This window comes from Lithobates pipiens, unplaced genomic scaffold (assembly GCF_037356315.1).
Source record: "Lithobates pipiens isolate NorthernLeopardFrog02 unplaced genomic scaffold, aLitPip1_a1.2 Scaffold_16, whole genome shotgun sequence".
Lineage (NCBI taxonomy): Eukaryota > Metazoa > Chordata > Amphibia > Anura > Ranidae > Lithobates > Lithobates pipiens.
Genome location: NW_027507748.1, coordinates 437,098,964 through 437,124,332, shown reverse-complemented (window position 1 = coordinate 437,124,332; position 25,369 = coordinate 437,098,964). Strand labels below are relative to the sequence as shown.

The following is a 25,369-nucleotide window of genomic DNA, read 5'->3' as shown; positions in this document are numbered from 1 at the left end:
CTGTGGAACGCAAACGCAGAGGTAGATCCCGCATGACTGTTGGGCCCAATGATACAGCTCGGGAGGTTGTGGCATAAACTGACGCAACAACATAAGTTATCCTTGGACAGTTCGCTCCTGACCTCATTTGCCTGCAACCCCAAAATGGCAGACAGCCTAACCCATCAAATGTCCTCCCCTTGGGCAACAAGAAACCTCTTCCACTTTGGAAGTTTGGTGGACCCCCGTACTCATAAATTGCGCTCTTTCACAGACCTACAGGCCAAATTTGATTTACAGAGGCAGGTGTTTCTCCAAATATGCCACTATGCCTTAACATTTGCACCAAACCTGCAATTTTCCCCTCCAACCCCTTTTGAAAACCTTATCCTGGTGGGTTCTGCCCAGAAAGGTCTGATCTCTGATATATATAAAATACTGAATACGAGGCCCATTGAAACAATGGGCAAAAACACCTATATGCTTAAGTGGGAAAAGGCTTTGAATGAAGAGATACCCATGGAACAGTGGAGGGCCATATGGACCCAGGCATCCAGGAGCTCGATCTGCACACTTTACAAGGAAAATACATACAAAATTCTATATTTCCGGTACATGACCCCAGACGTGCTGCATGCAATATACCTTGCCAGTTCAGATTGCTGCTGCATGGGGGCTAGGGGAAGGCTCTTCCACATCTATTGGGAATGCCCGCAGATTGTTCCCTTCTGGAACTCAGTTCAGCAGCTGCTTGCCCGTCTTCTTGAGAAGACGGTCCCCGCCACCCCTAAATTTTTTCTGCTGGGCCTCTCGCCGCTGAAAGTCCCTGTCCCACATAAGAAATTAGCCAGGCACATCCTTACAGCGGCACGCTGCCTGGTGGCTCTGAACTGGAAGCGTCGCTCCCCTCCCTCCGATGAGGCCCTGTATGCCAGGATCAAAGATGTTGAGTTTATGGAGAGGATGACAGCGAGAATTCAAGCCTGTTTGGACGTGCATGATAAGGTCTGGGAGCTATGGCACCGCTGGGAATATCAACACAATCTGATTGGCCCAGGTTGACGACAACCTAAACTTCCTCCACCCCCCCTTCTCTTTTCCCCTCTTTTCTTCCTCTTTCACTAGGAGTTCCCTTGTGACTCAATTTCTTATTTTCTATGTGAGTTATAATGTTTGGTTGATAACAACTTTTATGCAACAGTTAAGTTATCTTAATACAAAAGGAAAGAACACGGTAACCAGAAAGACAGAAACTACAAGTTCAGGAAGCAAAATAGCTGTGAAAGGTAAGAAAGAAAGCTATTTTTATGTTTTGATTACAATGCAAAAATGCAATGCATTTAAAATGTACCTGACAAAACTTTAAATAAATCTGTTTTTGGAAAAAAAAAAAAATTGATGCTCTTTGCTTGTTTATAGTGCAAAAAAAAAAGCTGCAGAGGTGATCAAATACCATTTTGTTTGGCTAAAACTGACACAATTTCTTCACGCCGTGGAAACTGCTTTGACCAATTTAACACATCTCCGATGCTAAAATTGTTGTGTTATATGTTTATGTATTAGGTTTGTAAATTAAACAACTTATCACATTACTGATTTCACCTACAGGACGTTACAGAAATTATATATGTACCTTATACCATACAACGGAGTAGCTAGTGCTTATAAATTCATGAGGTAGATTATATTTGATAATTGCTGGTGTTCCCACAGTCTTTGAGAAACAGTCTGTTGACACATCTCTGCAATAGTTGGGATTTTTCTTCTTAACGTTCAAAGCTTTTACTGTATAATTTTTTCCCCTAAAAAACAAACAAAACAAAAAAAAGAATGAAATAAAATTATAGATCCACAAGCATTTAAAATGTAAAAACATTTTGTTTTAAGTTTTCCAGATGCCTCTTTCTCTGTGTCTCCAATGGGATCAGGGTTAGCTACTGTCCTGCCTCTATTCTTCACTACTTGCCGAAACATACACAAATGCCTGTTGCTATACTGGTCAAAATTTTTATGAATTTGACTTTTTCAATTGACGTAAAATATATATAAGATTTAATAACTCCTAAAGGAAAAAAAAAAGGTCATAGTTGACTGCTACCCCCCCCCAAAAAAAATTATATATGTAAATATAGATATAGATATAGATATAGATAGAGAGATCTATATATATATATATATATATATATATATATATATATATATATATATATATATATATTGTATGTCTCTTTTGTGTATCAAAAAAATGCTGTGAAAGTAACAGGCCCACAGCTGAAATGTGAAAATGGCTCTGAAGCCTAACACCTAATCCCACCAAAAAACATGGTTGATTTAGTAGTGGGGGCTGTTTATTAACCACTTGCTTAATGGGCTCTTCCATACTTAAACCCCCCTCCTGCCCAGACCAATTTTCAGCTTTCAGCGCTGATGCACTTTGAATGACAATTGCGCGGCCATACAACACTGTACCCAAATGACATTTTTATGATTTTTTCCCACAAATAGAGCTTTCTTTTGGTGGTATTTAATTACAGCTGGGAGTTTAATTTTTTGCTAAACAAACAAAAAAAGATGCAAAAAAAATAAAAATAAAAAAATCATGTTTAATAGTTTGTTATAAAATTTTGCAAACAGGTCATTTTTCTTCTTCATTGAAATGCGCTGATGAGGTGGCACCGATAGGCACAGATAAGGCAGTACTGATGGGTAAGGATAAGGCGGAACTGATGGGCAAAGATGGGCACAGATAAGATGGCATAGATGGGTGGCACTGATGGGCACTGATAGGTACCACTGATAGATGGGACTGATGGGCACTGATAGGTGGCTCTGATAGGTGGCACTGCTGGGTACTGATGGGCGGCACTGATGGACACTGGTAGATGACACTGATGGGCATGGACATGTGGCACTGAGGTGCAGCACTGTTGTTGAGGCAGATTGTAGGCACTGATAGGTGGCACTGTGGGCACTGATGGGTGGCACTATGGCCACTAATGGGTGGCACTATGGGCACTAATGGGTGGCACTGATGGGTGGCACTTTTTCCTATACTTAGGAGGCACTGGCAGGGGGCAGGTGGGCACTGATGAGCTGGCCCCATCTCGCCGTGATCGGGACTGAAGTCCCTCTCACGGCCGCCGGTGATCGGAGGAAAAATAGCCGATTACAGGCTCTGTTGGGATCACATGATCAGCTGTCATTGGCTGACAGCTGATCATGTGGTAAGGGGTCAGGATCGATTCCTTGCTCCGATCTGTGATCAGGCGAGTCTCATAGACTCTCTGATCACAGAGCGTGCTACGCGCGCCCCTCAGAGGGCGTGCTGCGCTCTCCCCTCAGGGGGCGTGCAGGCCGTTCGTGCACGGGACGACGTCAATAGACATAGTCCCATCAAAGCAGGTCCACACTGTAGCCATCATTCAGCTATAGCGCGGATCTCTAGTGGTTAACCACTTGCCGACCGCCGCACGACGATATACGTCGGCAGAATGGCACGGGCAGGCATATGGGCGTATATATAAGTCCCTGCCTGCCCGCGGGTGGGGGGCCCGATCGGGCCCCCCCCCGGTGCCTGCGGCGGTCGGCATTCCTTCGAGAGCGATCCGGGATGAGGGGGCGGCCATTCATTCATGGCCACCCCCTCGCGATCGCTCTCGACGAATGGAAATCCCCCGTGACATCACTTCCTCTCCTGTAATGTAAACACAGGAGAGGAAGTGATGTATTCTCTCCTCCGTGTCGGTATTTTTCGTTCCGACACGGAGGAGAGCGGATCGGTGAGTTGCACCAACACTCTACACACACAGTAGAACATGCCAGGCACACTCACACCCCCCATTTACCCCCCGATCACCCCCCCAATTACCCCTGCCCCCCAGTCACAGTGACACCAATGTCATTTTTTTTTTTTTTTGCATTGGTGTCATTTGTGACTGTAATAACTGTTAGGGCAGTTAGAGTTAGCCCCCTTTAGTTCTAATGTACCCCCCTAACCCCCCCAATAAAGGTTTAACCCCGTGATCACCCCCGTCGCCAGTGTCACTAAGGCTGGGTTCACATTGCAGCGGTTTATGAGAACGAATGTGATTCGCACCGCACTGCAGTGCAAATCACATCCGATCTCTGTGCGATTCGAGTTCAGCCATTCGCCGCACCCGCCACACCCGCCGCACCCGCCGCAAATTCGCACGGGACCCTTTTTTTGGCCCGCAGCAGAATCGGATCGCATGGATGTTCACACCATGCGATCCGAGTTTGCAGATCGCACTGCGATATGCGAACTGATCTGGGGGTGTCAGTAACATTTCACTGACACTCCCAGCAGTTCGCATAGGGCAGTGTGAACTGCCGCCGGGAGGCATGCGATGCGGGAACCCGCCGCGGATTTGCGGCGTTTCCGCATCGCTCCAGTGTGAACCCAGCCTAATAAGCGATCATTTTTCTGATCGCCGTATTAGTGTCACAGGTGACGCTAGTTAGGCAGGTAGGTATTTAGGTTCGCCGCAGCTTTTTATAGCGCCAGGGACCCCCATATACTACCGCATAAAGCCCCCTGATTGCCCCCTAGTTAACCCTTTCACCTGTGATCACCATATAACTGTTACAGGTGACGCTGGTTGGTTAGTTATTTTTTTATAGTTTCAGGGCACCCGCCATTTATTACCTAATAAAGGTTTAACCCCCTGATCACCCGGCGGGTGTCATTTGTGACTAATAACTGTTAGGGCAGTTAGGGTTAGCCCCCTTTAGTTCTAAGGTACCCCCCTAACCCCCCCAATAAAGGTTTAACCCCGTGATCACCCCCCGTCGCCAGTGTCACTAAGGCTGGGTTCACATTGCAGCGGTTTGAGAACGGATGTGATTCGCACCGCACTGCAGTGCAAATCACATCCGATCTCTGTGCGATTCGAGTTCAGCCATTCGCCGCACCCGCCGCACCCGCCACACCCGCCGCACCCGCCGTAAATTCGCACGGGACCCTTTTTTTGGCCCGCAGCAGAATCGGATCGCATGGGTGTTCACACCATGCGATCCGAGTTTGCAGATCGCACTGCGATATGCGAACTGATCTGGGGGTGTCAGTAACATTTCACTGACACTCCCAGCAGTTCGCATAGGGCAGTGTGAACTGCCGCCGGGAGGCATGCGATGCGGGAACCCGCCGCGCATTCGTGGCGTTCCCGCATCGCTCCAGTGTGAACCCAGCCTAATAAGCGATCGTTTTTCTGATCGCTGTATTAGTGTCACAGGTGACGCTAGTTAGGCAGGTAGGTATTTAGGTTCGCCGCAGCTTTTTATAGCGCCAGGGACCCCCATATACTACCGCATAAAGCCCCCTGATTGCCCCCTAGTTAACCCTTTCACCAGTGATCACCATATAACTGTTACAGGTGACACTGGTTGGTTAGTTATTTTTTTATAGTTTCAGGGCACCCGCCATTTATTACCTAGTCTCACTAGTGTACCCCTAAATTTAGGGGTGTCTACTTTCCAAAATGGGGTCATTTGGGGGGGGTTTGTGCCATCTTGGCATTTTATGGCCTTCAAAACTGTAACGCCCTTAGAAAGCCTGAAGGTGGTGCTTGGTTTTCGGGGCCCCGTACGCGGCTAGGCTCCCAAAAAGTCCCACATATGTGGTATCCCCGTACTCAGGAGAAGCAGCAGAATTTATTTTGGGGTGTCATTTCACATATGCCCATGGCATGCGTGAGCAATATATCATTTAGTGACAACTTTGTGAAAAAAAAAAAAAGTTTGTAATTTTCCCGCAACTTTTGGCAAAATATAAAATATTCCATGGACTCAACATGCCTCTCAGCAAATAGCTTGGGGTGTCTACTTTCTAAAATGGGGTCATTTGTGGGGGTTTTGTGCCATCTTGGCATTTTATGGCCTTCAAAACTGTAATAGGTAGTGAGAAGTGAACTCAAAAATTTACGCCCTTAGAAAGCCTGAAGGCGGTGCTTGGTTTTCGGGGCCCCGTACGCGGCTAGGCTCCCAAAAAGTCCCACATATGTGGTATCCCCGTACTCAGGAGAAGCAGCAGAATTTATTTTGGGGTGTAATTTCACATATGCCCATGGCATGTGTGAGCAATATATCATTTAGTGACAACTTTGTGAAAAAAAAAAAAAAAAAAAAAAGTTTGTAATTTTCCCGCAACTTGTGGCAAAATATAAAATATTCCATGAACTCAACATGCCTCTCAGCAAATAGCTTGGGGTGTCTACTTTCTAAAATGGGGTCATTTGTGGGGGTTTTGTGCCATCTTGGCATTTTATGGCCTTCAAAACTGTAATAGGTAGTGAGAAGTGAACTCAAAAATTTACGCCCTTAGAAAGCCTGAAGGCGGTGCTTGGTTTTCGGGGCCCCGTACGCGGCTAGGCTCCCAAAAAGTCCCACATATGTGGTATCCCCATACTCAGGAGAAGCAGCAGAATTTATTTTGGGGTGTCATTTCACATACGCCCATAGCATGTGTGAGCAATATATCATTTAGTGACGTTTATATCGCAAAAAATAAAAATCGCAGAGGCAATCAAATACCATCAAAAGAAAGCTCTATTTGTGGGAAGAAAAGGACGCAAATTTTGTTTGGGTACAACATTGCATGACCGCGCAATTACCAGTTAAAGCAGCGCAGTGCCAAAGTGTAAAAAGACCTCTGGTCATTTACCAGCAAAATGGTCCGGTCTGAAAGTGGTTAAGTAACGTTTTCACATTCCGTAGTTATGTTGACTTTCCAAGGTGAATGGTAACAAGCAAGATGAATCTGTGTTAACTGTGAATACTCAGTCATGTAAGAGGGGCATACAAAGTAAATTGGATTTTTGCTACCACAGGTCTAGGTTTTCAAAAAGGTTTATGTAACAAAGGAAAGTAGACTGTTTACTTTCCAAGAGATGTTGCAATTTGCAAAGAGAATTTTCCTCAGAGCTTAATGAATGATGTGAAGCTCTGTTGACTCCCACCTTTCAATCACCTGTAAGCAAAAATTCCCTGCATGTGAGGTATTCTTTACAAAGTGAAATTTCATTGATCTCTGGGGAAAATGCCCTTGCAGTGTGCAGCTTCCCCTGAAAAGTGAACATCGGATTTGTCTTTAGTAAATCAACCTTAACGGGAACACAGCTTCACATTGCACTAACATTCATTTTGCAAAGTGAAAAGACGTGTTATACCTTTATAACATTTTAATCACTTCAGCCCCGAAAGATTTTGCTGCTCAATGACCAGGCCATTTTTTTCAATACGGCACTGCATCGTTTTAACTGGCAATTGCGCAGTCGCGCTACACTGTACCCAAACAAAATTGACGTTCTTTTTTTCCCACAAATAGAGCTTTCTTTTGGTGGTATTTGATCGCAGTTTTTATTTTTGCAGACAAAAGAAGATCGACAATTCTGAAAAAAAATGTTTTACTTTTTGCTATAATAAATATCCACATTTTTTATCAGTTTAGGCCAATATATATGGATCTACATATTTTTGGTGAAAAAAAATCACAATAGGTGAATATTGATTGTTTTGCACAAAAGTTATAGTGTCTACAAAATAGGGGATAGATTTATGGCATTTTTATTATTATTATTTTTTACTAGTAATGGCATCGATCTGCGATTTTTATTGGGACTGTGATATTGTGGCAGACAAATTGGACACTTTTGACGCATTTTTGGGACCATTGACAATTATACAGTGATCAGTGCTATAAAAATGTGCTTATTACTGTATAAATGTCACTGGCAGGGAAGGGGTTAACCCTAGGGGACGATCAAGGGGTTAACTGTGTTCCTTAGATGTGTTCTAACTGTAGGGGGGATGGAACTGTCTAGGAGGAGAGAGAGAGAAAGATTGGTGTTCATGCATAGTATGAACACACAATCTGTCTCCTCTCCCCTGTGTAAACACACAGATCCCGGTTCTCACTCTGTCGCGAGCGATCGTGGGAGCCGGCGGTCATAGCGCCTGCCGGGCACTCACATCGGCTCCAGGCACACACTGCAGATGCACACGCGCCCCTAGTGGCCAAAATTTGAAGCGACGTAAGGTAACATCGTTTCTCCCAGCTGTGCCATTCTGCTGCAGTAAAACTGTGGAAGCTGGTCGGCAAGTGGTTAACATGTAAATGTTTGTAGCATTAATAAATAGTATATATGGATGGTAACTTAGTCCTAGCGGCAAAAAGTGCTTTATAAACATATGTTGTTGCTGCTGAGAAATACATAGGGGTTGATTTACTAAAACTGGAAAGTGCAAAATCTGGTGCAGCTGTGCATGGTAGCTAATCAATTAGCTTATCACTTCAGATTGTTCAATTAAACTTTGATAAAAAATAAATTGGAAGCTGATTGGTTTCTATATAGAACTGCACCAGATTTTGCACTCTCCAGTTTTAAGCCAGACATAGATGGTTCGAATCTTGTCCGGTTCAGCAGGACCTGGCTGAGATTTGAATCATGTATGGGTAGGCTGAATGTACCCAAGTACAAGCGTGCCCGATTGTACATGTTGTTTTCGCTAGCGACTTTTTGATCACTGTGTTCTCCAGGCAGGGATGTCTACCCCCATCACCCCCCCCTGCCAGGAGGACACAATAGCTCAATGGGAGGGATTCCCCGCTCAACACTGACTATGTTTGCAATAAAGAAATTTGCTCTGTCTATGGTAAGTTTAAGTAAATCAACCCCACAGTTAAAAGTCAAGAATGAAGTGCTCCTATGACTTATTAACACAGTCTCCAATAGATTAACTCTTATTGTAGGACAAATACATATTATATTTACTTACTGTACTGTACAGATATATTCCCCAGAATCATTTAAAGATAGTGGCCAAAATTCAAGCAGATTTCCATTCGTGAGAATCCGACTGTCTATATCTGCAGAAATAATTTCTGAAGCATTGGAGGGTAATCTTCTGTGCCAAGTGATTGTGACCTCTGTATCATTGCGTTTGCTGGTGTTTCCATCACATTTTAAAACACAGTACTCATCCTCAAAGTAACAGGGATATACTTAAAAAAAAAACAAAAAAAAAAACATTTTTTATCAATAAATATTTAAGGCCATGAACAACTTTGGATTATGCATATGCAATGTGCCTCCATGTGTCATCAGTCTAAACATAAAGAAGTAAAACATTTATTATATTTATCATTGTATGAGTTTCCTACTGTACAGTGCCTTGAACAAGTATTCATTATCCTTGACCTTTTCCACATTTTGTCCTACTAAAACCAAAAACGTAAATGTACCGTATTAAGTTGCACATAATTGTGACGTTGAAGGAAAATGATAAAAGGTTTTCAATTTTTTTTACAAATAAATATGTGAAAAGTGTGGTGTGCATTTGTATTCAGTCCCCCTGAGTCAATACTTTGTAGAACCACCTTTCTCTGAAATTACAGCTGCAAGTCTTTTGGTGATGTCTCTACCAGCTTTGCACATCTGGAGAGTGACATTTTTGCCCATTCTTCTATGCAAAATAGCCCAAGCTCTGTTCAATTGGAGAGTGTCTCTAAACAGCAATTTTGAAATCTTACCACAAATTCTCAATTCTGGTCTGGACTTTTGGGCCTTTTGTAAAACTTGAATATGCTTTGATATAGACCATTTCATCGCAGCTCTGGCTGTATGTTTAGGGTCCTTGACATGCTGGAAGGTGAACATCCACCCGAATCTCAAGTCTTTTGCAGATTCTAAAAGGTTTTCTTGTAAGCCTGCCCTGTATTTTGTTCCATTCATCTTCCTTTTCAGCTCTGACCAACTTCCGTGTCCCTGTTGAAGAAAAGCATTCCCACAACATGATGCTGCCACTACCATTTTTCACGGTAGGGATTGTGTGTTCAGGGTGACACATAGTGTTTTGCTTTTAGGCCAAAATTTAAAATGTTGCTCTCATCTGACCAGAGCACCTTCTTTTTCCATAACCAAGTTTATTATGTCAAAGAAAAATAAAACAAGAAAAAGTGCATACATATTATTACATACAGCCAAAGTGTCACTGATATCAGACGGGTGTACAGTAAGTAGAGTACAGTCGGTTCAAAACCGGTGTCATGAATAACAAACATTTGTAAAAAGGATCAAAAACAGGGAGAGAGCAGTAGCTGGTCCCGACAATGTGGGTCAGCTAGACCTAAACCAAAACACACAGTTAGGGGCAAACCATCTAACTGGCAACATAGATTCAAAATGCCTTACGTACAAGTATCGGAGTCTTGTAACCAACGATCCCATATTCTGTCGTATTTGGCCGGGCATTCCCTGTTAATATATATACCTTTTTATATGGTAAATTATTATTGACCTCCGCCTTCCACTGCACCAGCCCAGGGGGTGCGGGCCGCATCCACTTCCGGTCAATGACCTTCCGCACCAAGAACAAGGTCTCATGCAGGAATGTCTTAGCGTATTTGTCTATAGTATCTGGAAGCACCCCGAGTAGGCATTGTTTTGGGTCTAATGTAACCGAAGAGCCCATGTGATCGTGCAGGAATGTTATAACTTGCGCCCACAGGCCTTGTATTTTAGGACATGACCAGATTAAGTGAAAGAACGTACCCACCTCACTCCCACACATCTGACAAAGGGTAGATTGAGTGCTTCTATATCTGGCAACCCGAAGGGGGGTGAGATATGCCTGATGGATAATATAAATTTGGGTCAGTCTGTCCGCAAGTTTGGGTGAGACAGCCTTGCAGGATTCCAAAGCCTCCTCCCATTCCCCATCCTCCAAAGGGCCTATCTCTCTCTCCCACCGGGGCCTCAGATTATGTGCCACTTTGGTGGAAACAGGGGTAGTGAGCATGTCATAGAAGGACGAAGTTAATTTGCGGGGGTCAGTGTTCTTGATTATGGCCATTAGTGCATTAGTGGCTGACTGCGGGATGGATTCTGAAAACTGAGCCCGGGCCGCGTGTCTCACCTGTAAAAATCGGAAGAGCATGTATCTGGGGAGTGAAAATTATTCTCTAAGCGTAGCAAAGGTTTTAAGGGTTCCGTCAACAAACAATTGATGCATATAGAGAATATCATGAGTAGACCAGAGGTCTGCATCGGGAAGTTGTAAAAATTCTGACAGAGTTTTATTATGCCATAATGGAGTGTAATCATTATAGAGTGGTATCCCTAGCTTGACAGAAGCTAAGTCCCATATGCGTCTGTAATGGTATAACAAAGTCTGTCTGTTGCCCCCCAGGCCCGCCCGCTAAGGCCCATCGCCAGCGTGTAAATTGAATCTTCGGTGCATCGAGCCCACCTCGGGCATAGCAGTTGGAGAAACCGCCCTCTGTCCGTTTTGTCTATATGGTACAGTTGGGATAATTGTGCCGCAATGTAATAAAAATTTAAATTGGGAAGGGCCATGCCCCCCAGGTCCGTGGGGTTTTTAGGCACCTGCCAAGCTAATTTGTGTCTGTTGTTTCCCCATACAAAGGGTTTAAGAAGGGCCTCAAGGGATTTAAAATGCTTCAAGGGTAAGTATATCAGGGAGTGCCAGAGAACATAGAGGATCTTGGGTAGCAGAACCATTTTTATGAGGTTTACCCGGCCCCAAACCCCCAGTGGTAGATGGGCCCAGGCCCGTAGTTTGAATTTAACGTGGGAAATTAGAGGGCTTAAATTTAAATGTATATAATCCATCTGTGATCTGGATACGCATATCCCTAGGTACTTGATAATGCTGACTCGTTGTAATGGCAAACTGCCCTAAAATTCAGTCGGTGGGAAGCTGTCAAGTGGAAGAATTTGGGATTTCCCCCAGTTGATCTTTAGCCTGGAGAAAGTCTCTAACCTTTTAATTGTTTGGAGAGCCGCGTGCAGAGAGGGGCCCGGGTCTGCCAGGTATAATAGTGTGTCATCAGCATACATGCTGATCTTTTCAGTTAGGGCGCCATGGCTTAATCCCCTGATCTCTGGGTTAGCTCGGATGGACACGGCCAAGGGTTCCGCGGCCAAGGCGTATAATAGTGGTGAAAGAGGGCAGCCCTGTCTCGTGCCTCTACTGAGGTCGAACATTGAGATGGCCAGCCATTAGCCACCACCTTGGCCGTGGGCGCCTGGTACAACAGTTGCACCCATTTAATGAACCGTGGTCCAAAGCCAAGCAGCTCCAGAGATAGCCCCACTCCACTGAATCGAACGCCTTTGCTGTATCCAATGTCACCACCACCCGTGACCCAACTTCTGCATGTGTAGCCTGTAGGTTGATGTAAAGTTTGTGTAGATTAAAGGAAGTGTTACGGCCTGGCATGAATCCTGCTTGATCTACATGTATGAGGGACAGAATAACTTGATTTAATCTAAGGGACAGTACCTTGGCTAGTATTTTTATATCCACCTGTAGTAGGGAAATGGGACGATAGAATTCAGGGTAGCCCTGGTACCTGGTTTGGAGATAAGGACTATCTTTGCCTCCCGCATAGAGGGGGCAGGGTGAAGTTTTTAAATAGGTGATTAAATAATGCAAGCAGTTTAGGAGTTAGTAATTCTCTGAATTGGGAGTAAAATTCAACAGGGAGACAGTCAGATCCAGGGGATTTGGATCTGGCGAAACTTGCGATCGCAGTATCTATTTCTTCCGTGGTAAGGGGTGCCTCAAGTGAATCTACTTGATCTTTCGTCAACTGGGGGAGGGTGATGCTGTGAAGGAAATTGGTCTGCACGTTCGTCGGGTCTGTCACTGTTGTTTTGTATAGATCCGCAAAAAATTCCCTGAACTTGGAGGTGACACTGCGGGGGTCTGTAATCCATCCACCCCCTGGGCCATGAAGGGTGATGACAGCTTGGGGCCTGTCTTCGCTATGCACTCGGTATGCGAGGAGCCTGCCTGCCTTTTCCTCATACTCAAAGAGTTTCTGTTTAGTAAAGAAAAGCTTTTGACGAGCCTTCGTATAATGGAGTTGATTAACCACTCTACTCTGCATTTTAAGCTGAGTCGCCGTTGCTATGGTGGGATTAGCAGCATATTCACGTTCAGTGGAGACTAGCTCCGTCACTGCCCTGTCAAACGCCCCAGCGGAGTCTGTTTTGATTTTATTTATGTGTGTGATCGGGGTTGTACGTGCGTATATTTTAAATGATTCCCATATTGCGGCAACAGATGCAGTGTGATCATTTTCCAAGAAGTATTGCTTCCATTGGGCGATGAGTTCATCATCCCCTGGGAGCAGTGAGAGCCAGAACGGGTTTAGTCGCCATGGTCTCGTGGTTTATCAAAAGGGATACTGAGGGTGATCCAATATGGGCTGTGGTCCGACAGTAACCAGGGGCAGAATGCAGTTTCGAGAATCCGTGGTGCCAGGGTGTAGGACACAAGTATAAAATCTATGCGGGACATAGAGTTGTGGGTAGAGGAGAAACAGGAGTAGGCACGAGTGTGCGGGAAGTTGTGCCTCCATGTGTCTATAAGATGAAAGGTGGAGATGAGTTTAGAGAATTTAGTCGTGTCGGCACTAGCACCTATCGCCTGTGTCGTCTGGAGTCTATCAAGGGCCGGACATAGTGTAGTGTTAAAGTCACCTAACCATATCGCTGGTACTGTGGGGTTACGAGACATAAAGGTAAAGCCTTCCAGGATCACTGTTACACTAAAGGGAGGAGGTATGTAGAAAGCCATAAGGAGGAACGATTCACTGTATAGCCTGGCATGGAGAAATACACACTGGCCGCTGGGGTCAGTTACAAGCTCGCAGAGTTCAAAATGTACAGATTTGGCGATCAATACTGAGACACCCCTAGCGTGAGTCGTGTGGGTGGAGTGGTATGCCCATCCAACCCAAGGGCGACGAGGGGCCATTTGGAGTCTGCCCTCGACATGCGTCTCGACCAGCACCACAACATCTGCACATTGCTTTTTGAGGAATGTAAGGGCGGCCAAGCGCTTAATTTTCTCACGCAGGCCCCTCACATTCCAAGTTAGGAATTTTATAGTTGCCATGGTGCTGTACAGGGGACACCACCTCGCCTCAGTGAGACATACATCCTGAGGTCTAGCGAAGAATATAGTTTGTAATAGAACTGAGGTACTCTAAACACCGTAAAAGGCCCCCTTGCAGCATATATACATGTTCCCATAATAGGTTTCTGATACCTTGTATGCACACTTGAAAATTGCAAATATAACTGTTTAACAATCCCCTCCCCCTCCCCGCCTTACACCCACCCCAACTTGTGTAGGCATGATCCCTTAACAACTCTGAACTACCATCTGGGACAAACAGTAACTTCACATGTAAGGAGAAAATGAGGAACAGTTTCAGCCACTGGGTCAAGTAGTGGTTCTGAGCCAGCCACCACAGAGAAGGATAGGGATGGGGCCTAGTTACATAGGTTAGTGTAATAAAGAGGCAGTAAGACCCAGTTCCTCCGTTCATCCACATAGTCATGATTCCCAGTGGATAGTGGGGCGTAAATTCGCTGCACTATGCATGCGGCCTGTAGGACCAGCATGCCTCCACAGCTCCGTGTGGCAGATAAGTTCAGGGGTATGAAAAAGACCCCCATGAGGGGGGCAATGAGATGTAGTGAGTTAATTCCAAATATCCAGGATAAAAAAGAGAAAAAAATAAATAAAACATTTAATAAAATAAGGGGGGTGATTTTTAATCCAGTACTCTAGATGTTGCAGATAGGATTGTATAACAGCAGATGTGATGGTAAGGGTCCGCGGAAGTATAGAGTTCCACCTGCCTCCCCGACCCGGCACGGTATATCAACATGGGACTGACAATCTGTGTGATGTGGGTCAGGGTGGTAATACAGCAAGGGTAGTTAAGATAGGCCAAGTAGTGGTGAAGACATGAGACAAGAACATCACGCCGCATGGCTCACCTGGTGAGCAGTCAGCCTCCCCTGCCATGTGGAGATCTGCGATCCAGCCAGGAGATGACCTCTCCGGGATCCTCAAAGAACGAGACGCGGCCATCATGTTCCACCCTCAGACGTGCAGGGAAAAGCATTGAGTACTTCAGGTGACAGTCGCGCGGTCTGCGTTTGGCCTCCATGAAGCTCTGACGGTGTTTCTGTATCTCGGCCGAGAAGTCAGGAAATATTGCCACTTTGATGTTTCCTACTGGAATGTTACCCTTCTCTCTTGCCAGCCTCAGTGCAGCATCCCGATCTTTATAGTTTAAAAGTTTTGCAATAAAGGTACGGGGGGAGCCCCCTGGGGAGGAGGTTTAGCCGGCATCCTATGAGCCCTCTCCACCACCAGCATGGGGAAGAAGGACTCCTGACCATATGTGGTTATCAGTAGTTGTTCCAGGAACGCTGTCGGGTCTTTACCTTCCGCTCCCTCCGGGAGACCGATGAAGCGGAGGTTGCACCTTCACAGGCGATTTTCCATGTCGTCTTGCTTGGCAAGCAACTGGTTAATCTGCCTCTGCATGTGTTCAGATCTAGCTTGTAGTGGCGGCAGGATGTCCTCCACCGTGCTGATGCGGGTTTCTGTCTCTGTGACCCGTTCACGGATTTTCTGGAAATCCTGCCTAATCAGAGATATGTCCATCTTGACCTCCTCCATCTGGGCAGTGAGGGATGTCCTGCAAAGTGTGATCGCTTCTAGTAGTTTAGCCGTGTCTCCCTGCCTGCGCTCCCCCCCCCCCGTCCTCTCAGTGCCGCCATCCCCCTCAGCCTCCTCTCCCTCATTCTGGTGGTACTGTGCGAGCTTTGCCGCGGCAGATTTTTGGCTCTTTGGAGGGGACATAATATTGGACATAAAGGTAGCAATCTGAGACAGTCAGGATAGGCCAGGCAAAACTGAAAAAAGATGACAGGACCAGGGCCCAGTGCTGGTTTGAGAAGCGGGTTTACCACAATGGCCGCAGACCTCCGTGTGCAGGCTGAATCCACGGACCTGCCTGAGTGTGGCTGCTGTGTGGGAGGCCCAACACTCCGCATAGGCTGCTGGGCGACTGGGGGTCAGGCAAGATGGGAGGAAGGTATCAGGCACCGGGCCCAGCACTGATTTGGAGGCAGGGTGTCCCAAGATGGCCGCAGACCTCTTTGTATAGGCCGAAGCCGGGGACTTACCCAAATTTGGCCTCCGTGCGGGGGAATCACCGCTCCGCCCGGGCCGCTGGGTGACTGCAGGCTATGCAGTTCGCTAGATGGGGCCAGGCCGGCTGGGAGCAGGGCAGCATGCACAGGACCCAGCGCCGTTTCGGACGAAGGGTGTGCCAAGATGGCCGCGGGCCTCCGTGCATAGGCCGAAGCCGGGGACTTGCCTGAGTGTGGCCGCCGGACATGAGAATCGCCGCTCCGATCGGCCCGCCAGACGGCCGAAACAAGGCAGGGTGTGGAGAGGGTCCCCAGGCAGGTAGCCAACTGGAATGGGGGGACTAATGGAGTGGAGGATGATATTAATCCAGGATTAATGAAAGGAGCTCCTGGCCTGCAGGTCCTATTCCATGCTGCGTCAGGCCACACCCCCAGAGCACCTTCTTCCACGTGTTTGCTGTGTCCCCCACATGGCTTCTCACAAATTGCAAATGGGACTTCTTATGGCTTTCTTTCAATAATGGCTTTCCTCTTGCAACTCTTCCATAAAGGCCAGATTTGTGGAGTGCACGACTAATAGTTTTCCTGTGGACAGATTCTCCCACCTGAGCTGTGGTTCTCTGCAGCTCCTCTACAGTTACCATGGGCCTCTTGGCTGCTTCTCTGATTAATGCTTGCTAGCCTGGCCTGTCAATTTAGGTGGACAGCCATGTCTTGGTAGGTTTTCAATTGTGCTATACTCTATTTTCGGATGATGGATTGAACTGTGCTCCATGACATGTTCAAAGCTTGGGATTTTTTTTTATAATCTACCCCTGCTTTTAAACTTCTCCACAACTTTATCCCTGACCTGTGTGGTGTGTTCCTTGGCCTTCATGATGCTATTTGTTCACTAAAGTTCTTTAACAAACCTCTAAGGGCTTCACAGAACAGCTGCATTTATACTGAGACTAAATTACACTCTGGTATATTTGCCAATTAGATGACTTCTGAAGGCAATTGGTTCCACTAGATTTTAGTTAGGGGAATCAGAGTAAAGGGGGCTGAATACAAATGCATGCCACACTTTTCACATATTTATGTGTAAAAAAATTGAAAACCATATATAATTTTCCTTCCACTTCATAATTATGTAGCAATTTGTGTTGGTCTATCATATAAAATTCCAATAAAATACATTTGCGTTTTCGGTTGTAACATAACAAAATGTGGACATTTTCAAGGGGTATGAATATTTTTTAAAGCAACGTAGTAATGCGTAGTTTTCACAAATTATATTTGTGAAAAAGTTTGTTTGTGGAAATTGTCATTTTTTAATATAATTTTTAGAGAGATATTTGCTTTTTGATTATAGTTCATCAGTTCTATAATATACAGGTACCAGATGGAGTTCTCTGTGTTTGGATGGGCTTAATTTATATTTATATTTAAGCTGATGTAAGAAGATGACTCATTCGTGTTTTAGTCTAATTTTATTCACATCAGTTATATTTGTGAAAGATAATATTGTTAAAATAATTTCCTTGTCTCTCTATGTAGCAAGGTCTCTGGCCTTATGTAATGAGTACCTCCAAGGCCAAAGATAGCAGACATCCTGCAATATGTAGTGGGTTGTGGGGCATAGTGGGTGCAAAGATGGTGAAAGTCATTGGGCACCAGACACTTCTTGGATGTAAAAGAAGTTTTATTTTTTTTTGACAGTCCTTTTTGTATTTTTGGGAGAAAGAGGGTTAGGGCCAGGACACCCTTAAGTAGTTATAGATTCAATTGGCAGACGCAGAGACTTCAATAGGGAGACAGCTGTGCAGGGAAAGGCCCCAGCAAGACACCACTTCTGCACATGCAGAAATGCTGTCTCCTTTGGTAACAAGTTTTCCGAACTCAAACGTAACAGACCTTTCAGCTCCACTACAACTGCCTTTTGTAGTTATTCAACACTGAGCTCCCGGTCACTCACTAGATCCTCTGATTTACTGACGCTGAATCCCTTGAGCTCCTCCAAGGTTTGTGGTGGTATTCCCTTAAGCGTCACCCACGCTTTACTGCTGGGTCCCTAGCTTGGCACTCCAGATCCCTTCTCAAGCTTTACCCCTGCTAACCGATGAGGTCCCTGGCTTGACTCACAAGGCTGTTCTGCAAGCGTCTCCTCCGCGGGTTGGGTCCCTGACTAGATCACCGCCTAAAGTTTCCCGATTCTCCACGTGCCCTTTTAGTGAGAATGTGGTTCCGATACTTGCTTCAGTTACTCACTGTGGTCCCTGGTAAAGGTGGTTGGTCCCTTTGTGGCGACAGCTTTCCTTCTACCTCTGACCACTGAAATGTTCTCACTTCTTTTTGGACTGCAAGCCGCAACCCTGCGCTGCTCTCTTTACTTCTGGATAGGCCCTCATACAGCCTGGCAGCCAGATGCCCCCGGCATAGGCCCAAGCTCCCGAGGCTGGCATCACAGGTTCACCCAGACAGCTGTCCAGGGGCTACAGAATGCAGATCACCTGACTCCAACATATATATCGGTGCTCCCAGCAGGCCAAAGGATTCAAGAAAACTCCTGCCCATTTGCTGAGATACCCCATATACCCATACCCTGACCTTGGGTTTCCCTTCTCATATCTTGTACCACCAAGTACCTGGCCACCTAGTGATAAAAGAGAAAATTTCAACAAGGCAAACTTAGGGAGAAATCAATAGATCTCTATCAATCAACCAAGATAACTACTCCCGGCAAGTAAATTTGTGAGGAGCTCCCTACCCAAACTACAGGGTGCTACATCTATATGAGAGGAAAACACAAGTATCATTTGAAACCTATGGCTTAGAATACTTTAACAAAGCTGCACAGAGGAAGCCAGGGAGGTAAAAATCATTAGATTGCAAGTTTGAATGCAGAAAACTATGTGCATCCATCCAGCCATGTGAATGTAGCCCTAGGCTGCATTAACATGGGCGCATATCTGCAGACAGTATGTTGCATCAAGGGTCGGTTTGTAGGCTCTAATCACATGTACGCACTCGGAGGAGCAGTTACAAGTGAACAGCTGTGGTGCTAGCCATTGATTTGTACAGAGTATAAATCTGACAGCCACCATTAACAGCTGCTGCTACTTGCTACTTACAACCACTGACAAGAATCTACTGATTCTTACCAGTGGTCACCCTGGCCATTGCTATTTGGCCATGTTAATGTAGCCTTATAGTTCCCAAAACAACATGTATATTCATTGAAAATAAATGATTCCTTTAAAAAAGTGCACCTTTTTAAGAAAATAAATGATTTGTACCGGCTAGTATATAAAATATATACATACATACAGTACATAAATGTCTTAAAACTGCTCATACATAGATTGAATCTCAGCCAGTTCAGCCCTGACTGGCTAGGATTTGATCCATCTATGGACAGGCCGATTGTACACAAGTCGATCCATCAACTGACTTTGGTACAACCAGCCTGTTAGATTTTTTACATATGATTATGTGGGCCATTATAGCCACTAGCAGCAATCATTGTGTTCCCGCGGTGGAAGTAAATAAATATAAAACATCTGTGATCTGCACAATAAAAGGATTTATTGTGATGTGAGTGTTTTATTGTATGCATAGCATATTGTCCCAAACCTACAAGTAAGCTAATTTCTTCCTTGCGTAGATTTAATTGAAATGGAATGTTCTCTGTTTTCTCCACATTTGAGACCATGCCATTCAGAAACCACTCTAGTGACTATGCATGAAACAAAATGATAAACCCTTTACTTCAGTTGCCTCTGACTTTAGTACCATCCACAGAATATGGCTGTCGTTCTTCTGAATTTTAAGGATGCTAACCAAATCCAAGTATTGCCTCGCAGCACCGGAGTAGATTCCAATCAGCAGGCACCCAAGGAAATACCCTCTATTGGATATTATTCCCTTATTTCATTTTATTATTTTTTACAATATGGACAGAATCAATTCATTTCTGATGGTAAACATTACCATTCATGTGTTTCAACTATGCTGTATCATGTGCTTTTTTCTCAATCCTAGGTCTTTCAGTGCAGAACTGATATTAATGGGCAGGTTTGTACAGGTTGATTTGCCTATGCGTCCTTCATTTTGTCCCATGCAGTAGAATGTAACACAAACCACCCTACTGCCAAACCATTTTAGGCAATAAGATAAAGAGCAAAGTGTAGCAACAAACAAGCAACCACCCAAAACTAAAATTGGATTGATTGCCCTAGGCCTAGACTGTACTACACTTTGCAAATCACCTATGCTCATTCTAAACTATTTTATTACAGAAAGAAGACAATTAAATATTCCAGTCCACATGCGCTTCAGGTTCTAGGACAAATAAGAAAAAAATGATTCTGTTTTAATAATGTTCCCATGCAAATTACTATCAGGCTTGTCAAATAAGTGAAACAGCAATTATAAATTAATCAAGCTCTCTTTCCCAGTTGGGCCAGGACTATAGTTCAACTGTCATGCACAGATCACTCTTCCCGACAGTTTCAGCTTTTTTCAGTGCCAAAACGTACAGCAAGTCACAGCATAAGACACAACACTGTTTAAGAATGGGGGGAATGGAGCGCTAGTAGGAGCTACTAGTGAAAAATTCTGGAGAAATGGGGAACACAGGGATTTCTTTGTGAAAATTAGAGACAGTTTTGTCAGTTCAAATCTGCAAGTTCTGTTATATGTTGCAAGCGGCAGCCAGCTCCTCAGAGCAGAAGGGACACTGTATTTTTTAGAGAGATAGAGCAGCGCTCTATCTCTCTCTCTCTCTCTCCAATATGAAGCAACACTGCCATTCTTCATCTCACCTCTAATGCCCTGTACACACGGTTGGACTTTCCGACGGAAAACGTGCGATCAGATCGTGTTGTTGGGAAATCCGATCGAGTGTGGGCTCCATCAGACTTTTTCCGTCAAAATTTCCGACACACAAAGTTTGAGAGCTGGATCTAAAATTTTCCAACTACAAAATCCGATTGTTTAAATTCTGATCGTGTGTAGACAATTCCGACGGACAAAATGCCACACATGCTCAGAATAAATTACGAGACGAAAGCTATTGACTACTGACCTCTTTATAGTCACGTCGTACGCGGTTTAAGTCACCTCGTTCTGAGCGATCGGATTTTCCGATAACTTTGTGCGACCATGTGTATGCAAGACAAGTTTGGGCCCAAATCCGTCAGAACAAATCAGACGAATTTTGTTGTCTGAATGTCCGACCGTGTGTACAGGGCATAAGTCAGTGGTTCAACTCCTGTCCTCAGGACCCACTAACAGGCCAGGTTTGCAAGATAACTGAAATACATCACAGGTGATATCATTTGCTGCTCAGTAATTTTAGTATTCTAGTCTGCATCTCCCCAAGGTAATACATAAAATCTGGCCTGTTAGTGGATCTTGAGGACAGGAGTTGAGAACCACTGCTCTAAGTGGTGGTGTCCACCATCCAGGTCTAGATAAACCCAGAGCTGCCATTAGAAATCATGGGGGCCCCTATTCACAGGTCTTATGACTTTCAGCAATCATAGAATTTAGTTATATATAAAAAAAAAATAATAAAAACATACATTACACATGACAGTATTAGGAAAATTGTTAATCTGATACTAAAAAAGTAAGAGGGAAGAGTGACAGGTTTGTTTCTTACACATAAAACAATGTACTTACCAAATTCCATCAGACAGGCAAACCTAAAAATGAAGCACACGGCTTTTTGTCTGTACATGGCCTTTATCGTCACAGATACGCTTTCGTTTCTCGTCAGGAACAGTTCTGGGGCACTTACCAGTGATCTTAGTTTTTTTGGCTGATTTCCTCTACTACATCAAAAACTCACAGACACGGTTTGCCTTTCAGATTTGTATCAGGAAGCAGTTACGCAATTTCTGCTGCTTAATGGTAAGCTATGTGCACACAGATGACTGAAAGAAGAAAAATGACATTTACTTCTTGACACATTCCCTGTTTAACCACTTGCTTACTGGGCACTTAAACCCCCCTCCTGCCCAGACCAATTTTCAGCTTTCAGCGCTGATGCACTTTGAATGACAATTGCGCGACCATACAACACTGTATCAAAATGAAATTTTTATAATTTTTTTCCCACAAATAGAGCTTTCTTTTGGTGGTATTTAATTACAGCTGGGAGTTCTATTTTTTGCTAAACAAACAAAAAAAAGATGCGAAATAAAAAAAATTAAAAAATCATGTTTAATAGTTTGTTATAAAATTTTGCAAACAGGTAACTTTTCTCCTTCATTGAAATGTGCTGATGAGGCGGCATTGGTGGGCACTGATAGGCTGCACTAGTGGACACTGATAGGCTGCACTGGTGGGCACTGATAGGCACAGTTAAGGCAGCACTAATAGGCACAGATAAGGTGGCACCGATAAGGTAGTACTGATGGGCACAGATAAGGCAGCACTGATGGGTGGCACTGATGGGTGGCACGGATGGGTGGCACGGATGGGTGGCACTAAGGGGCACTGATAGGTACCACTGATAGATGGGACTGATGGGCACTGATAGGTGGCACTGATAGGTGGCTCTGATAGGTGGCACTGCTGGGCACTGATGGGCGGCACTGATGGGCACTGGCAGATGACACTGATGGGCACGGATATGTGGCATTGAGGTGCAGCACTGTTGTTGAGGCAGATTGTGGGCACTGATAGGTGGCACTGTGGGCACTGATGGGTGGCACTGTGGGTACTGATGGGTGGCACTGTGGGTACTGATGGGTGGCACTGATGGGGGCACTTTTTTATTATTTGGGTGGCACTGGCAGGGGGCAGGTGGGCACTGATAAGCTGGCCATGATCGGGACTGATGTGATCGGCTTTTTTTTTTCTCCTCGCGCTGTCAGCGTGAGGTGGAAAAATACTCGATTACCGGCTCTGTTGTGTGACATGATCAGCTGTCATTGGCTGACAGCTGATCACGTGGTAAGGGGTCGGGATCGACCCCTTGCTCCGATCCGTGATCAGGCGAGTCTCATAGACTCGCTGATCACAGAGCGCGCCGCGCGCGCCCCTCAGGGGGCGGGCAGGCCGCTTGTGCACGGGACGACGTCAATAGACGTAGTCCCGGCAAAGCAGGTCCGTGCTGTAGCCGTCATTCGCAGAGGCGGGCTGGACCGGGGGGCAGGGTGGAAATTTCCCCCCAGGCCGCCTACCTTGACATTAAAAACGGCCGTGGCGGTGCTCTGTCATAAATTCCAACTTATCAAATTCTGAACCTTATGACAGAACAGCGGCCGCCGATTGGCTGTATGGCACCTTCTGCACTGCACTCTGGGAGTTGTAGTCCGGCCGCGCTCGAGTTCCTGGTGGTGGGAGGAACTCGGCAATGCAGCAAACTACAACTCCCACCTCCCAGGAGTCTCAGAGGCAGTCGTCAGGGCATATGACATGCCAGGGGAGAAGGTGCGTCACCTCACACGTGACCTGATCGGTTGTGGACTGGGGCTGAGCTCTGGATTGAGGAGTGGCAGAGAAGAGGTGACAGATTCTTCACCCCACCTCGAAGAGACCGTGCAAGGCAAGGACCTGGCTGTGAGATAGACCCAGACACACCCCCAGCTGATCCCCCCCCCCCCCCACATTCCATGGGCACTGATCAACCTGCACTGGTGATGGGCACTGCACTGGTGAGGCTGAATTGATGGGCACTTATCAGACTGCACCGAGGATGGGCATTTAAACTGCACTGATGATGGGCACTTATCAAACTGCACTGATGATGGGCATTTAAATTGCACTGATGATGGGCACTTATCAAATTGCACTGATGATGGGCATTTAAACTGCACTGTTGATGGGCATTTAAACTGCACTGATGATGGGCACTTATCAAACTGCACTGATGATGGGCATTTAAATTGCACTGACGATGGGCACTTATCAAACTGCACTGATGATGGGCATTTAAACTGCACTGTTGATGGGCATTTAAACTGCACTGATGATGGGCACTGCACTGGTGATCCTGCTTTGATGGGCACTGATTCTGCTGCACTGATGCCTGGGCGCTGTCTGCACTGGTGAGGCTGCATTGATCAAGCTGCACTGATGATGGGCACTTCAATGGTGAGGCTGCATTGATCGGCACTGATCAGGCTGCACTGGTGCCTGGGCACTGTCTGCACTGATGAGGCGGAAATGATCAGGCTGCACTAATATGTACAGTCTGCACCGGTGAGGCTGCACTGATCAGGATGCACTGATGCCTGGTCACTGTCTGCACTGACGGGCACTGTCTGCACTGGTGAGGCTGCATTGATGGGCACTGATCAGGTTGCACTGATGCCTGGGCACTGTAAGCACTGGTGAGACAGCACTGATCAGGCTGTACTGACAGGCACAGTCCAGGCTGCACTGATGGGTACTAATCAAGCTGCACTGATGATAAGCACTGCACTGGTTAGGCTGCATTGATGGGCACTGATCAAGCTGCACTAATGCCTGGGCACTGTCTGCACTGGTGAGTTAGCACTGATCAGGCTGCACTGATGCCTGGTCACTGTCTGCACTGGTGAGGTAGCACTGATGGGCACTGATCAGGCTGCACTGATGGGCACTGTCTTTACTGGTGAGGCTGCATTGATTGGCACTGATCAGGCTGCACTGATGCCTGGGCACTGTCTGCACTGGTGAGACGGCACTGATCAGGCTTCACTGATGGGCACTGTTTGCACAGGTGAGATAGCACTGATCAGGCTATTTTCGAAAAACTTATAGCATCTACAAAATAGGGGATATATTTATGGCATTTTTTTTTCTAGTAATGGCTGTGATCAGCGGTATTTAGTGGGCAGATCGGACACTTTTGACACTTTTTTTGGGACCATTGACATTTATACAGTGATCAGTGCTAAAAATAGCCACTGACTACTGTATGAATATAACTAGATGGGAAAGGGTTTAAACTAGGGGGCGATCAAGGGGTCAATTGTGTTCCCTGGGAGGTGTTTCTAACTGTGGGGGGTGTACTGATTGGGAGTAGAGAGAGATCGCTGTTCCTGATCACTAGGAACAGCAGATCTCTCTCTAACTCCCCTGTCAGAACTGGGATCTGTCTGTTTACATTGACTGGCTCTCTCAGGAGCAATCATGGGTTGCTGGCGGATATCGCAGCCACATGCATCAGCTCCGGCATTGGGAGCCAATCTGCCGCCGTATAACGACAGCGGCTGGTTGGCAAGGTGTCAATGGGCCACTTGACTGGACTTGCCCCCCAAGCCTAAGGCTGCCAGCCCTCCCCTGGTCATTCGGCTATAGCGCTGATCTCAAGTGGTTAAATTGCATAGCATATTGTATGAAATTAGATAACACCTAGCATTACTTTTTTTAGTAAGACAAACCTCTTTACTTCTTGTTAGCAGGTT

General features: G+C 45.6%; 1 protein-coding gene across 2 annotated transcripts in view; it reads right to left on the bottom strand.

Moving 5' to 3' along the window:
* The window catches only part of IL18R1 (interleukin 18 receptor 1), a 61,484-nt gene extending 39,583 nt beyond the window's left edge, over positions 1 to 21,901 (bottom strand). For both annotated transcript variants that reach the window (XM_077482668.1, XM_077482669.1), the window contains exons 1-3: positions 21,651 to 21,901; positions 8,773 to 8,998; positions 1,613 to 1,781 (exon numbers count right to left, since the gene is read on the bottom strand). In XM_077482668.1, coding sequence (XP_077338794.1) covers positions 1,613 to 1,781; positions 8,773 to 8,998; positions 21,651 to 21,708 — 453 coding nt within the window. In that variant the 5' untranslated portion in view covers positions 21,709 to 21,901. The remainder of the gene's footprint in view (positions 1 to 1,612; positions 1,782 to 8,772; positions 8,999 to 21,650) is intronic.
* Positions 21,902 to 25,369: the final 3,468 nt, after the last annotated feature.